A 13,312-nucleotide genomic window follows, 5' to 3' on the forward strand; every position below is an offset into this window, starting at 1 on the left:
ACTAAGTACTTTAATTTTATGAACTCAGTGAATTTCTATGACATATACCTTTGAAAACTCAGGACTCGGAATATTTTTTTCTGTTGATGACCCAGCTTGAGCTAATAATTCATTGAGCTATTTTTTGCCCTAGTTCCTAAGAGTCCTAAAGCAACATTTTGCTTTACATGTCCTCTGACCTTCCTAGTTTGGAGAATATGGAATTCCTTCATTGGTCTTTTTTCTGGGTTAATGGATCAATCAAATTATATATATATATATATATATATATATTTTTCCAGAGGAATGTAGGCTATAAATGCCTGTATTTTTAATGTGATATGAGTAATTTGGGTACATTGAAGTCTTGCAAAAATGTTTCCTATATTTTTCTCTACATTCATTTTTACTCTTGGATACCTTATCTGGCAACTGTATAGCTAGCTAGCATCTTGAGTTTCTGTGGATTGGAAGCAATATCTCTGCACCCACTTCCCTTATGATATTTCAAGACCTACCTTTAAAGTTCCAGGAAAATTCTGTGCACAGTGTTGTACTGTGGCATTCTGTCTCAGCACCAGGCCCTCAGTCAGCCTCTAGTAACAACAGTATCTTGGACCCCAAGGAGATGCCATGAAGCCTGGGAAACCTGGCCTGGCTTTGGGTGATAGAGCCAAGTCAATGTGTGAGAAATCTGGATGTAAGATGGAATTCTGACATGAATTTGGGTCCCTGATTCTAGGTATGATAATTTGTAAGTGAGACTTCCTCAAGGCCTTTGGTCTTATAATTTAATAGGCAAAATTGCTATGAATATCTAGTGGTAAAATACACATAATATAAAATTAACTGTGTTGACCATTTTATAGTATACAGTTCAGTGGTATTAACTACATTCATAATGTTGTACAGGCATCACACCATCCATGTCTGTAAGTCTTTTCATCTTGTAAAACTGAAACACTGTACTCATTAACTTCCCATTCCCCTAGCCCTTGGCAACCACCATTCTACTTTCTTGATTCTATGATTTTGACTACTCTAAGCAGCGGGCATATATTTTTAATTAAGTTTAATAACAAGTATATTTGTTGATCTGAATTGTTTTAAACTTCATCTAATTTTTATAAACAGAGGCAAGTGAATCATGTTCACATGTTGGAAATTATTATAGAGGTGAAAAATCTAGTTGCATATTTGAGATAATTTCTACTCTATATAGTTTTGTTTCTTTGTTTTTAACAAGTTTCTTATTTGCACTATTTAGTGGTATTATATATTTCTCTTGTTGCATATCAATTATGGGTCTAAATCAGTAGTGTTTGAACTCAATTTTTTTTTTTTTTTTTTTGAGACGGAGTTTTACTCTTGTTACCCAGGCTGGAGTGCAATGGCCCGATCTCGGCTCACTGCAACCTCCACCTCCTGGGTTCAAGCAATTCTCCTGCCTCAGCTTCCTGAGTAGCTGGGATTACAGGTACACGCCACCATGCCCAGCTGAATTTTTGTATTTTTTAGTAGAGACGGGGTTTCACCATGTTGACCAGGATGGTCTCGATCTCTTGACCTCGTGATCCACCCGCCTCGGCCTCCCAATGTGCTGGGATTACAGGCGTGAGCCACCGCGCCCGGCTGAACTCAATTTTTAAAAAAGAAACTAAAGGCAGTTCCTGAGTTTTTGAAGAGTCTTGTGTAAACTGATAGGACAGATAGGCTCTATGTTTTTAAGGAAGGAATATGGAATTATTTGAATTTAGCTTTTACCGATCACATAAAAAGTATGGGACGTTAAATTTGCATTTGCCTCCGAGACTGTGAGGCATGAGCTGCAAATTAAAAGACATCATATGAGCCTTGCATCAATTAGGATGAAATAAAGTTTATTCCAGCAATCTGCTTAGCAGCCTTGTTAATGTCAAGGCTAATGAATGCTGCTGATGAATAAATTCCTGAAGAAGAAAGGACCCCCAATCGGAGGTAAGTGCATGATGTCTTCAATTAGAGACCAGAAAAAGAAAGGGCAAAGAAATTCTGTGCATATGAAGATAAATCCTCTAATTTGCATTTGTTATAACGTTATCAGCTGCCTTCTTTTTCTGACTAGGGTCATAATATTTATGGGTTTGAACTGGAGGTACTACTGCAGAGAATTAATGTGTGCAAAGCTCCTCACTGGTCCAAGATAGGTCGACTGAAGCGATCCAACATGCCAAAGCTTGGGGTAATAATAATTTTCAAAATCTCTTTTATTTATTTATTTTTTAATGTGGGGTAGCTACCAGGGAACACACTATACTTTTTAAAGTAGGAATTGGTTATCTTGTGATAGGAACTTTGGTACATTTTAACTTTGGCACTAAACATCTTTTCCTTTGAATTCAGCATTTTTTTTGTAAAAGCCTCTGGTGGTTTTAAAAATCATCGGTTAGAATCTAGGAATAGTGAACAAAGACAGCACATACATGTTACTTTCACTTTGTCATTCCTGAAGTGATAATCTTAGGGCAAGGTTGCATGGTTCAGAAGAAGGTTATCATTTAGGAGGAAGATGGGAAGAATGAATGGAAGGGAGTTGATGTTGGTTGTATTAGAATGCAATATTGCTGGATGATATCTTGTAATAAAAAGAAGAAAGAAAAAGGAAGAAGGCAATAAACTAAGTGCTTTCTGTGTTAGTTACCTCTCGTGGCAACTCCAGTTTTATTTCATAGACAGTCTCATAGGGGTAACATAACTTGTTCCGGATCATGTGACTAGCAAGGGGAAAAACTGAGATTTTAACCCAGGCCTGTGTGACTCTTAAAGCCAATATATACTTTTCATTTTACCTCCTTGCTTCATGTATGGAGGTTTTGGCAGTTTTTGTGTGAAGCACTTTGTTTCTAAACCTGATACTGCTCAGTGCTTGAAATCTTATTTTACTTAAAGCTTATAAATAAAATGGACATGTTGCCTCATCAGATAAGTTAGGAATCTGTATCTTTTTTGTAATGTTCTCTAGAGGATTCTGCCACTACAGATCAAAGTTGGGGCCACTGATCTTGCTTCTTTTCCGATTCCTATCTTTAAGGTGGTAGAGTTGTTATTAGCACTTCATCTGAACACTTGCTTAGCTTTTTACCTCCTTCAAGATTTTCTTTATATGGCATCTTCTCAGTGAGGTCTGCCCCATTACCCTATTTAAGATGCAGTCTCCCCAAATTCCTTGTGCCCCTCACCCTGCTCTATTTTCCCATTTTCCATATACTTGCTACCCCCTAAAACGATATAGTTTCTTGTTTATGTTGTCTATTTTTTATTATACATTTCACATGAGGCTAGGAGTCTTTTATGTTTTGATCACTGCTGTATCCTGAGTGCCTAGAATAATGTCAGATACATAGTAAATGTTCAAAAATATTTGATTGATAAATGGGAGAACGAAAGTTATCATAATTTTGGGCCAGCTTTAAAATAGGTTAGAAAGAAATGTTCTCAGTGTCTGCTCTTTCATGAAATTTGCTTTTTGTTCCCATCTCGTAGGGCCGGAGTGGATTTGGTGAAAGAAATGCTACCTGTGGTCGAATGATCTGTGATGTGGAAATTTCAGCAAAGGAATTGATTCGTTGTAAAAGCTACCATCTGTCTGAACTTGTTCAGCAGATTCTAAAAACTGAAAGGGCTGTAATCCCAGTGGAAAATATACGAAATATGTACAGGTATGATCCTAGATTCTTCAGAATTAATCTGTCTTGAAATTAACGATAGCAGAACACCAGTACTATTCTTAGTCTGGAGGGGCATGAGCCAGTGGTGCTGTAGTGGGGAAACTGTCTTTGTCAGTACTACCATCTCCACTGCTTTCATAATTTGAACTAGTTTACCTCTTGAATTATTGTAATTGATTAGTTTATCTCTATCTCCCTCACCTGTGTTAACACTATCTTAATGTTTCCTAACAGTAGTTGGGATTTAGATTTCTACTCTTAATTCATTTATTCAGGAATTAGGGTAGATACTTTGGAAATATAAAAACTGAGCAATCATTAAGTTATTTAGAGGTAGCGCTTGCTTATTTCTTCCTCTTACTCCTCTGGTCATCTCTCATTTGTTCGTTCCTGCTAGTTCTTCCTGACTCGTTTCTTGGACTTCTTTTCTGACTTTGCCCCTTCTCTAGGTGGTCATAGTGAGTCTTAGGAATTTAAATATCATGTGGATGCCTATGCCTCCCACCTGTGTATCTTCAGGTTAGACCTCCCTAAATTCTAGAATCAATGTGCCTACTTACCTATTTTACTTGATATCTAATGTGAACTCCCAGCTTGTTGAAAACTGAGCTCTAATCTTCTGTCCTAGGTTCTTCATGTAGTCTTTCCTTACTAAATTAGTAAGCGTATTTTTCCGTTATCACTGGACACTTCAGAGTTTTACTTAGCCCAAAATCTCTGTGGCACCTTTGATTCCTCCCTCTCATATCCCACAGTAGATGCATCAGGGAATCCTATCAGTTCTATCTTCTAAATACCTCTAAGTCTGACCACTTCTTTCCTACTCTGTTGAACCCATCCTGTCCAAGCCACTATCCTCTTTCCTCTGGATTACTGGGTTTATATGCCTGTCCCCTTCCTTTTGCCCTTGCCCCTTTATAATCGATTCTCAATTCAGAACCAGAGTTATTATGCTAAAATCAAGTCAGATGTGGTACTCTGCCCAGAATCTTCCAGTGACTCTCTGTTTCATTCAGAGTAAGAACTGATGTCCTTGTTTTTGCTTATAAGCTCCATACCGTGTGTCTCTATGCCATTAACTCTGTCCTTATCTCCTACTGCTCTTTCCATTATTCTCTCTGATCCAGCTATATTGGCCTCTTTCCTAGCCCTGGAGCTGCCAGATTTGCACGCAGCTCTGGGTTTTTGAGTGTGCTGTCCTGTCTGCGTGGAATGCTCTTTCCATAAGGCTTGTTCCCTCACCTCTTCCAGATCTTTATTCTCAGTGAAATCTTCCACTGTTTCCTAATAAAAATTTCAGTCTCTGCTTCTGATACTTAATATTCCCATTGCTTAACTTTTAACACTATATAACATACTATATACATAATTTCTTTTTCTTTTTTATACTCTTGTCTCCCCCATGAGGACATAAGCTCCAGGAGGATAGGAAGTTTTGTTTGTTTTGGTCATAGCCAACTCCTGGCACATAGTAAGCGTGCAATATATACTCACTGGATGGAATGAATAAAAGGATTTAGATAGTTTTCAGGCTTGTAGTTATTATATTACTTCAGTTTTTCTTTATGGGAGAGTGTGTGTGTGTGTGTGTTGGAGAAAAGCTTCGGGAACAATGGTATGAATGAATTCCTATTTACATACTGACCTTAAATTGTTTCTGAAGCCAAGATGCTGTTGCTCTGAATTTACTTACACCCGAAATTCCTTGTTACATACTGACCTTAAATTGTTTCTGAAGCCAAGGTGCTGTTGCTCTGAATTTACTTACACCTGAAATTCCTTGTAATAGTTTTTGAAGTTATGATTATAGGCATTGTTTCTTTTAATTATTTGATTCTGTTTTATTCTTACTTTTCTGTACAGTGAATCTTCTCAACTGTTGTACCTGTTGAAACACACCTGGGAAGATGCCAAGTTCATTTTGCAGATCATGTGTGAGCTAAATGTTCTTCCATTAGCATTGCAGATCACTAACATCGCTGGGAACATTATGGTAAATTTAACTTAGAGAGGGGGAAAAAGCATTTCCTGTTGGATTCAGTGTTTGCCTGGGGTAGTTGTTATATGATAATGAGTCTAAATGCATGCTTATAAAATGAGTAACTTGGATTCTGAAAGCTGGACTTCTTTTGTAAAGGAAGAACTGGTTGGGAGAAGGGGAGGAATGCCAGGTGCAGTGTGTTGAAATTGGGGCGAACATAAGGATCATCTCTCTAACATCTGGATGTGTCTGTTTGGTGGAATGGTCCATTTGGGAGTAAATAGCCAAGTTGTCAATATTTTAAGCTCTCTTTGTCTCCTTTAACTATAATCCTTAATGAAAATGTTAGGAATGATTTAGTACCTTTTTTTTTTTTTTTAAAAAGCAGCCTGTTGTTAGGAATGGTTTTGAAGGAGGTGATGTGACTAAACTTAACTGACTCAAGGTTGCTTTTGTTAGTTGTGGTTTTGAGCTCAAATTTTAAAAATAAATTCCATTTAATAGTCCAGGACGCTGATGGGTGGACGATCCGAGCGTAACGAGTTCTTGTTGCTTCATGCATTTTATGAAAACAACTATATTGTGCCTGACAAGCAGATTTTCCGAAAGCCTCAGCAAAAACTGGTGGGTCCAAAACTGTGTAGTATTTTGTTTCCTCTTATCCCCCACTTTTTATTACCTAGATAGCCTTTTTTTCTGTGATGACATCTGCTTTCAAAATAGCAAATCCCTTGTGTACTATAGAAACTGTGTCAAGTTTATTCCCTTGTATTTGTGTCATTTCCTTTTCCATTTTTCTCTGTGCAGGCAAAATTATTTGTGAAATAGGAAATTCTTTGAGGGAAGCATTAGACCTCTCTGATGGGTGACCATACGTGGAATGTGTTCTGGCACCTTAGCCCTCCCAAAGTTAAATGCCAGTTAAACTTTTTATTTTCTTGAACCTATGAGCCTTTATTTTTGTGTTGCATTTTTCTGTACTAGTATGATCAAGGTCACCCACAATTAGGTTTCTGAAATAGCCTCCATCGCTTTAGAACTAAAACTTAGTTTAGCTACTGTTTTATTAGCACTGATACGAATTGATGCAGAAATGGGAATTGAATGTTAAAATTTGATTCAGGTTCTCATATTTGCTTGTTTTTTTAATGTACATTATTAAAATTGGTACAGGGAATATTCATTTAGAGGACTTTAACTTCTGCTGAAGTATTTTATGTTGGCCAATAATAAACTACTTAGGAATGGATTTTCAGTATATAGATGTGCTTATTTTATGGTGTCCATATTAATAATAGGGATAATGATAATACCTACATGAAGTATTTTATGTTTTTACATCATGAATGTTAGAGTAGTGATTGTAAGAGGGTTGCTTTACAATCTCAAATTTTATGTAATATGAAAAGTGGTATTTTCAGTATTCATTAATTAGAAAATATGAAACTCTATAAATTCAGAAGCACATAAAAATATAATTTTTGTATTTGTTAACTCAGATATATAGTGTTTGCTTAAGAAATTACTATGCTTGGCATTCATTTGGATTCATGAACATATTACAATAACTGTCTTTCCCCACAGATAGGACCGCTAACTGAAATAATGTTTGTTAGAACTAAGTCCTGCAATTGGAAAAGAGAGAATCATAACAATTTTAAATTAATGAGTTGCTGTCTGGTGAAGTTGTCTTTGCATTTGATATTAGGGAGATGAAGATGAAGAAATTGATGGAGATACCAATAAATACAAGAAAGGACGTAAGAAAGCAGCTTATGCTGGAGGCTTGGTTTTGGACCCCAAAGTTGGTAAGCCTGGGCAGTGAATTGGTTTTTTCCCAGTATTAAGGGATTTCTTAATGTGGAACTAGGCTTGAGAAACTGGAAGACCTGAATTATATCTTATAGGTCAGCAAATAAGTCTTATGATGGCCTTACTTTTCTCTTTCATTCATGTGAAAATCTTGGTTGCCAGTCACCTGACATAGACTTAAGGTGAATTTTGTTATGCTGTGTTCCAATAAATTATGTATAGACATTGAAATTTAAATTTCATGTAGTTTTCATGTGTCATGAAATACTGTTTTTAATTTTTTCCAACCATTAAAAAATGTAAAAACCATACTTAAGCTCATGGGTGGTACAAAAACAAGCAGTAGGTTGAATTTGGTCTGTAAACATAGTTTGTCCAATACATAGATAAGTAGCTGTCCAGGACATAGATAGCTGTTTGTCCTGACCAGTTCAGTTGACAGCGAAGTTAAAGACAGTGCAGACAGTAACCACCAAATTTAACTTTTAACAGGAGAATACCTTTTCCCTATTGTCATGAATGGCAAAGATGTTTTGTGGTACACAGAGCTAGAAATGATCTTTTTTTTAAAAAAACTTTTTGTTTTTCTTTTTCTTTTCTTTGCTTTTTTTTTGGAGACAGAGTCTTGCTCTGTTGCCTAGGTTGGAGTGCAGTGGCACAGTCCCTGCTCACTGCAGCTTCCATGTCCCAGGTTCAAGCGATCCTCCTGCCTCAGTCTCCCAGTAGATGGGACTCCAGGTGGGCGCCACCATAGCCAGCTAATTTTTTTGTATTAAATAAAACATTTCAACCATTCTCAAATGTACAGTTCAGTAGTAGTGTTAAGAATATTCATATCGTTATGAAGGAATTAATGTGAATTTTATCAAATAAGTTAACTCTGAGTGGGAGACATTTTTGACAAAAGTGATTTTATTATAATGGAGCAGTAGTACTTGGTGTTATATAGGTCTGGGTTTGAATTCAATGTGATCTTGGGCTGCCTGTTAAACCTCTTGTAAGGCTCAGCTTCTTCTGTAAAATAGAGGTAAGAGTAATATCTACCACACAGGGATTTAAAGATAAATTAGTATAGTGCTGGACACAGAATAAACTATCAATATATGTTTGCAATTATTACTATCTTAATAGTGGACATTTATTTTTATTCAGTTTCTTCTCAAGGTGAAGATAACTCTTTGTAAATGTCCTAGAGAAATATAGTAGCTTTCTGTTCATCCTTTGCAAGTAAAAAGGGTGGATCGTTCCACTACTGACATTTATATATGTGTGTCTCCTATTTGATTTTAGCTCGGTTTATGTACAGGTAAATGTGCTGTCCATTTTATTTTTTGAAAGTGTCATTAAAAAATAAACCACTCAGCTGGGTGCAATGGCTCACACCTGTAATCCCAGCACTTTGGGAGGCCGAGCAGGCAGATCACGAGGTCAGGAGATCGAGACCAGCCTGCCCAACATGGTGAAACCCTGTCTCTACTAAAATACAAAAAATTAGCCAGGTGTGGTGGCATGCGCCTGTAGTCCCAGCTACTCAGGAGGCTGAGGCGGGGGTATCTCTTGAACTCTGGAGGCAGAGATTGCAGTGAGCCGAGATAATGCCACTGCACTCAAGCCTGGTGATAAAGCGAGACTCTGTCTCAAAAAAATAAATAAATAAAAATAAAAAAGAAAACCACTCACTTGGTTTTATTTGGTGTGGGGAAGGGGAAAGTAGGTGGAAGGGAATTCTTGCTTTGAAGGAAAGTTTAACATTTTTTTTTAAATGGATGTGACACCTTTCAAATAAGTGGGACGGTGTTTGTTTGTAATAATGGTGTGTTTTGGGGACAGCTGGGGAAAGGACTGGTTGTGGCTGGTTCTAAAGAGAAGACAGGATTTTTTTCTCCCTCTTATTTTGTGATCTGGCTTTTCACTAAATTTACATCATTTTATGGAATGGTAGTTGATTTTTTTTTTCCTTTGTCTCTCAGCTTTGGATAGTATATGTGGATAGTATATAGTTTCTAATATAGTGCTTTTAATAATGATGTTTTGACTGTTCTGCTTTTCTTTAGACTTTTTATGATATTATGTGGCTTTTTAATTTCAGGTTTTTACGATAAGTTCATTTTGCTTCTGGACTTCAACAGTCTTTATCCTTCCATCATTCAGGAATTTAACATTTGTTTTACAACAGTACAAAGAGTTGCTGCAGAGGCACAGAAGATTACAGAGGTTTGTACTTAATCTAGGGCTCTTGAAATCGAGGTTAAAAGAATTACTTAAGGAAGGGAACCAAAGGGGTTAGCATTTTAGTTTTTCTTTTTTTTTTGGTAGAGGCTGGGTTTTGCTATGTTGCCCAGGTTGCTCTTGAGCTCCTGGGCTCAAGCAGTCCACCTGCCTCAGTCTACCAAAGTGCTGGGATTACAGGCATGAGCCACTGTATCTGGCCTTTCCTCTTAAAGGATGCATTAATTATATCCTTTCTTAGTGGTCAAAAAGGAGAAGGGTTGGGTAGAAAGAGACTCAGACTGGTTCTGTGTCTTTTTAAAATAGCTTTATTGTGGTATTATTCATATACCATGTAATTCACCTGTTTAAAGTGTATGGTTCAGTGGCTTTTGGTGTATTCCCAGAGTTTGCAGCCATCGTCACAATTGGTTTTAGGATATTTTCATTATTTCCCAAAGAAACCTTTTAGCTGTCACCCCCATCAATCCATCTATCCCTTCCACCTCTAGGCAACTGCTAATCTTTTTGCTTGTATAGATTTGTATGTTCCGGACATCTTATATAAATAGAATCATACAGTATATGGCCTTTTGGTATCTGGCTTATTTCACTTAGCATAATGTTTTCAAGGTTCATCCATGTTGTAGAATGTACTAATACTTCATTCCTTTGTATTGCTGAATAAATTTCCATTTTATATGCATGTGTGGTCTATGTATAGGTGTATACCCCCCCCACACACATTTTGTTCTTTTTTTTTTTTTTTTTTTTTTTTTTTTTTTTTAATACATGGCAGAAGATGTCTATTTGCCCTCTAGCTCCTGAATTTATATGTCTTTTAGTTCTCACCACAAGCTTGGGACCTGTTTTTCAATCCCAATTTCATATTCCCAGAAGAGAGAATCGGATAGGTTTGCCTAGGTTGGTGGGCACCCCAGGTCCCCGTTATCTGTAACCACAAGAGTAGGTTTACAGGGTACAAATCTGGCTGCGAAGGGTGGGCCTTTCTGTGAGACTAGTGGAGACCGTTACAGAGAAGGTACTGGGTAGACATCCCCAACAGGTATGACTGCATTCAATTAATATTTGAGCTCTGTCCTGCTACTGTGCCAGCATGGTGATGGTTAATATTATTTAGCCTCTGCCCACCACCATTTTGCTTAGTGGAGTTCTCCAGCTTGGATTCTGGATATATAATAGAATCATTTTAGAGTTGGGAGGGACATCAAAAGTCATCTAAGAAATACTATACATGTAGCAGTTTATAGATCCTGTATCATTTTTATGCATGGTAGCTCAGAACAGTGTCACACAGGTAGTAGTTGTAGAGCTAGGAGTAGATGGTAAATTTCCTGACTCTATATTCTTTCAGTTTACTTTTTATCTAAATTTCATAGTTGCTGTAAATAAATTGGAATGTGTACCAGGATCTCTTTAATAGGTTTACTATCATCATCTGTTATATTGGAAAGCAATAGGTCCCTATTACTATTGTAAGAGCGTTTCACTTGAAGATATTGATCTCTGTAAAATCAGATGCTTTGTAAAGGCTAGGTTATCAAATGGCATTGACTTGGCATACTTTAAATCAAGAGGTTTATTTTTAATTCTGAACCTTTAAAAGGGTAAATGTGCCTGGCTTTTTTCTTTGTAGCCTGTTAATAGAATTAATGGAGGCTTGAGAAAAATGGTCTAGTGCTTTCCCTGCTTTTTCCTGCTGTAAATTTTAATATAAGAAGACTGTTGGTTGCTATTCTTCTGCCGACTGCATGGCAATTTGTAGGTAAAAAGTACTGCATAAATGTTAAGGGATATATATATGTTAGTTTTTAGAAATGTCATGGCCTATTTAAATGTGCTCCAAATGCTAAAAGAAATTTGCTGATTTAGTATTTGGCTTTTTATTTTTAGTCTAGAGCATTTACAATAATTGCTGTTATTCTCCATAGTTTTTACAATTCTATAGCATTTTGTTTGGTAGTAAAAATGATTTAAAATAGTAGTTTAGCTGCTGTTTTTTTTTTTTTTAAATCCTGGAGGCCTCTTTTAGTGTTTATATTTTAAAAACAATTTCCTCAAACATGTTGTTCTCCAGTCTTGTTGAAGAGAGTTAGTAGCATTTGTAAAAATATATCCCTTTAAATGAAATCTAAATATGTGTCTAACTACAGGGGTGAGAGATATTGGGAATGACAAACTAATATAATTGGGAGAGATGAGGGCAATGGTGACCTGTTCTACAAACCTCTCAGCAGCTTCTTATACTACCCATGCATTGTTGACCCTTACTTGTATAAGAGAATAGCTTTTCAAGATGTGATCATGGGGGAAAGCGCCTATAAAATATTACTGTAGAAATTTATTTCACAAAAGTTTGATTTGTATGAAATTTCTGTTGTGTGTTTATCAGGATGGAGAACAAGAACAGATCCCTGAGTTGCCAGATCCAAACTTAGAAATGGGCATTTTGCCCAGAGAGATCCGGAAACTGGTAGAACGGAGAAAACAAGTCAAACAGCTAATGAAACAGCAAGACTTAAATCCAGACCTTATTCTTCAGGTATATCTATACCTTTTCACTAAGAAACATTTGAGTGACAGTCTCAGCTTTTAGAATTTGATTATTTAGGAGTAAACAGGATGCTGGGCAAATGCAGGTACTTATTTTAAGTTTGTGGGTAGGTGACCACTTAAAAATACTAGAGTCCCTCAGAATGGAAGCCACCTTTGTCTGCAAAGGTTGTATCTGAACAAGATACTTCTGGCTCCTGGGAGCTTTGGATTCTGTGTTTACTTGCTTCTAGGAGGTTAGGGAATCATTGATCTGGGTGGATGGGTTGAGTGTGTTCTTTTTTATTCAGGGATATTGCTGGTTTCTCTTTTTATTGGAGATTTAGAAAGACATCTAATGTAATACTTAAGCATCTGTAAATATTGTTGTTTGTCTTTTGTTCTGTGTGGCCTGCAGTATGACATTCGACAGAAGGCTTTGAAGCTCACAGCGAACAGTATGTACGGTTGCCTGGGATTTTCCTATAGCAGATTTTATGCCAAACCACTGGCTGCCTTGGTGACATACAAAGGAAGGGAGGTAAATGGCAGAATAACATTTACATCTCTAGATATGAGAGTATTTTTAACTTTACCTGTTAGAGTGTGGGAGAGTCAAGTTTATTACCTAGTTATACAGCATCAAAGACAGTACCCCTCTCTTTGGATGACAGGTTTGAGACAAATAGGCATTTAAATAAGGATTCGTGTGTGTGTGTGTGTGTGTGTGTGTGTGTATGTATGTACGTACGTATCAAGCAAGAAATAAAAGGTAAAAGGTCCCTGTTATCATGAGGCTTACTTTCTACCCAGATTGGGAGGAGATTGGGGGTGGAGACGACATGAGTTAGGAATGTGGGGTGGAGAGAGGGTGGTTTGGGAAAGCAGACTGTAAATAAGTAAATAAACATGTATAATAAATAACAAAATATGATAGAAGGAAATGTTCAGATAATTAAAACAGGGTGGTGGGCTAGAGAATATTTAGATGGCTAGTTTATATTGGTCAGGGAAGGCTTCTTCAAGGAGGTGACATGAATGAGTTATTATTATTATTATTATTATTATTATT

The 13,312-nt window shown here is 36.8% G+C and overlaps 1 protein-coding gene and 1 non-coding gene across 2 annotated transcripts in view; both read left to right on the plus strand.

Annotated features, from left to right (window-relative positions):
* Nucleotides 1-1,662: 1,662 nt before the first annotated feature.
* Nucleotides 1,663-13,312, plus strand: part of POLA1 (DNA polymerase alpha 1, catalytic subunit) — a 148,750-nt gene continuing 137,100 nt past the window's right edge. Inside the window, exons 1-8 of the mRNA XM_017516455.2 lie at nucleotides 1,663-2,200; nucleotides 3,502-3,677; nucleotides 5,550-5,679; nucleotides 6,172-6,291; nucleotides 7,376-7,475; nucleotides 9,569-9,693; nucleotides 12,101-12,250; nucleotides 12,659-12,781. Of these exons, the coding sequence (XP_017371944.2) occupies nucleotides 2,186-2,200; nucleotides 3,502-3,677; nucleotides 5,550-5,679; nucleotides 6,172-6,291; nucleotides 7,376-7,475; nucleotides 9,569-9,693; nucleotides 12,101-12,250; nucleotides 12,659-12,781 (939 nt within the window). The 5' untranslated portion in view covers nucleotides 1,663-2,185. The remainder of the gene's footprint in view (nucleotides 2,201-3,501; nucleotides 3,678-5,549; nucleotides 5,680-6,171; nucleotides 6,292-7,375; nucleotides 7,476-9,568; nucleotides 9,694-12,100; nucleotides 12,251-12,658; nucleotides 12,782-13,312) is intronic.
* LOC119469181 lies at nucleotides 8,611-8,740 on the plus strand. Its single transcript, XR_005197999.1, has one exon.

This window comes from Cebus imitator, unplaced genomic scaffold, assembly GCF_001604975.1.
Source record: "Cebus imitator isolate Cc_AM_T3 unplaced genomic scaffold, Cebus_imitator-1.0 Scaffold589, whole genome shotgun sequence".
NCBI classification, from domain to species: Eukaryota; Metazoa; Chordata; class Mammalia; order Primates; family Cebidae; genus Cebus; species Cebus imitator.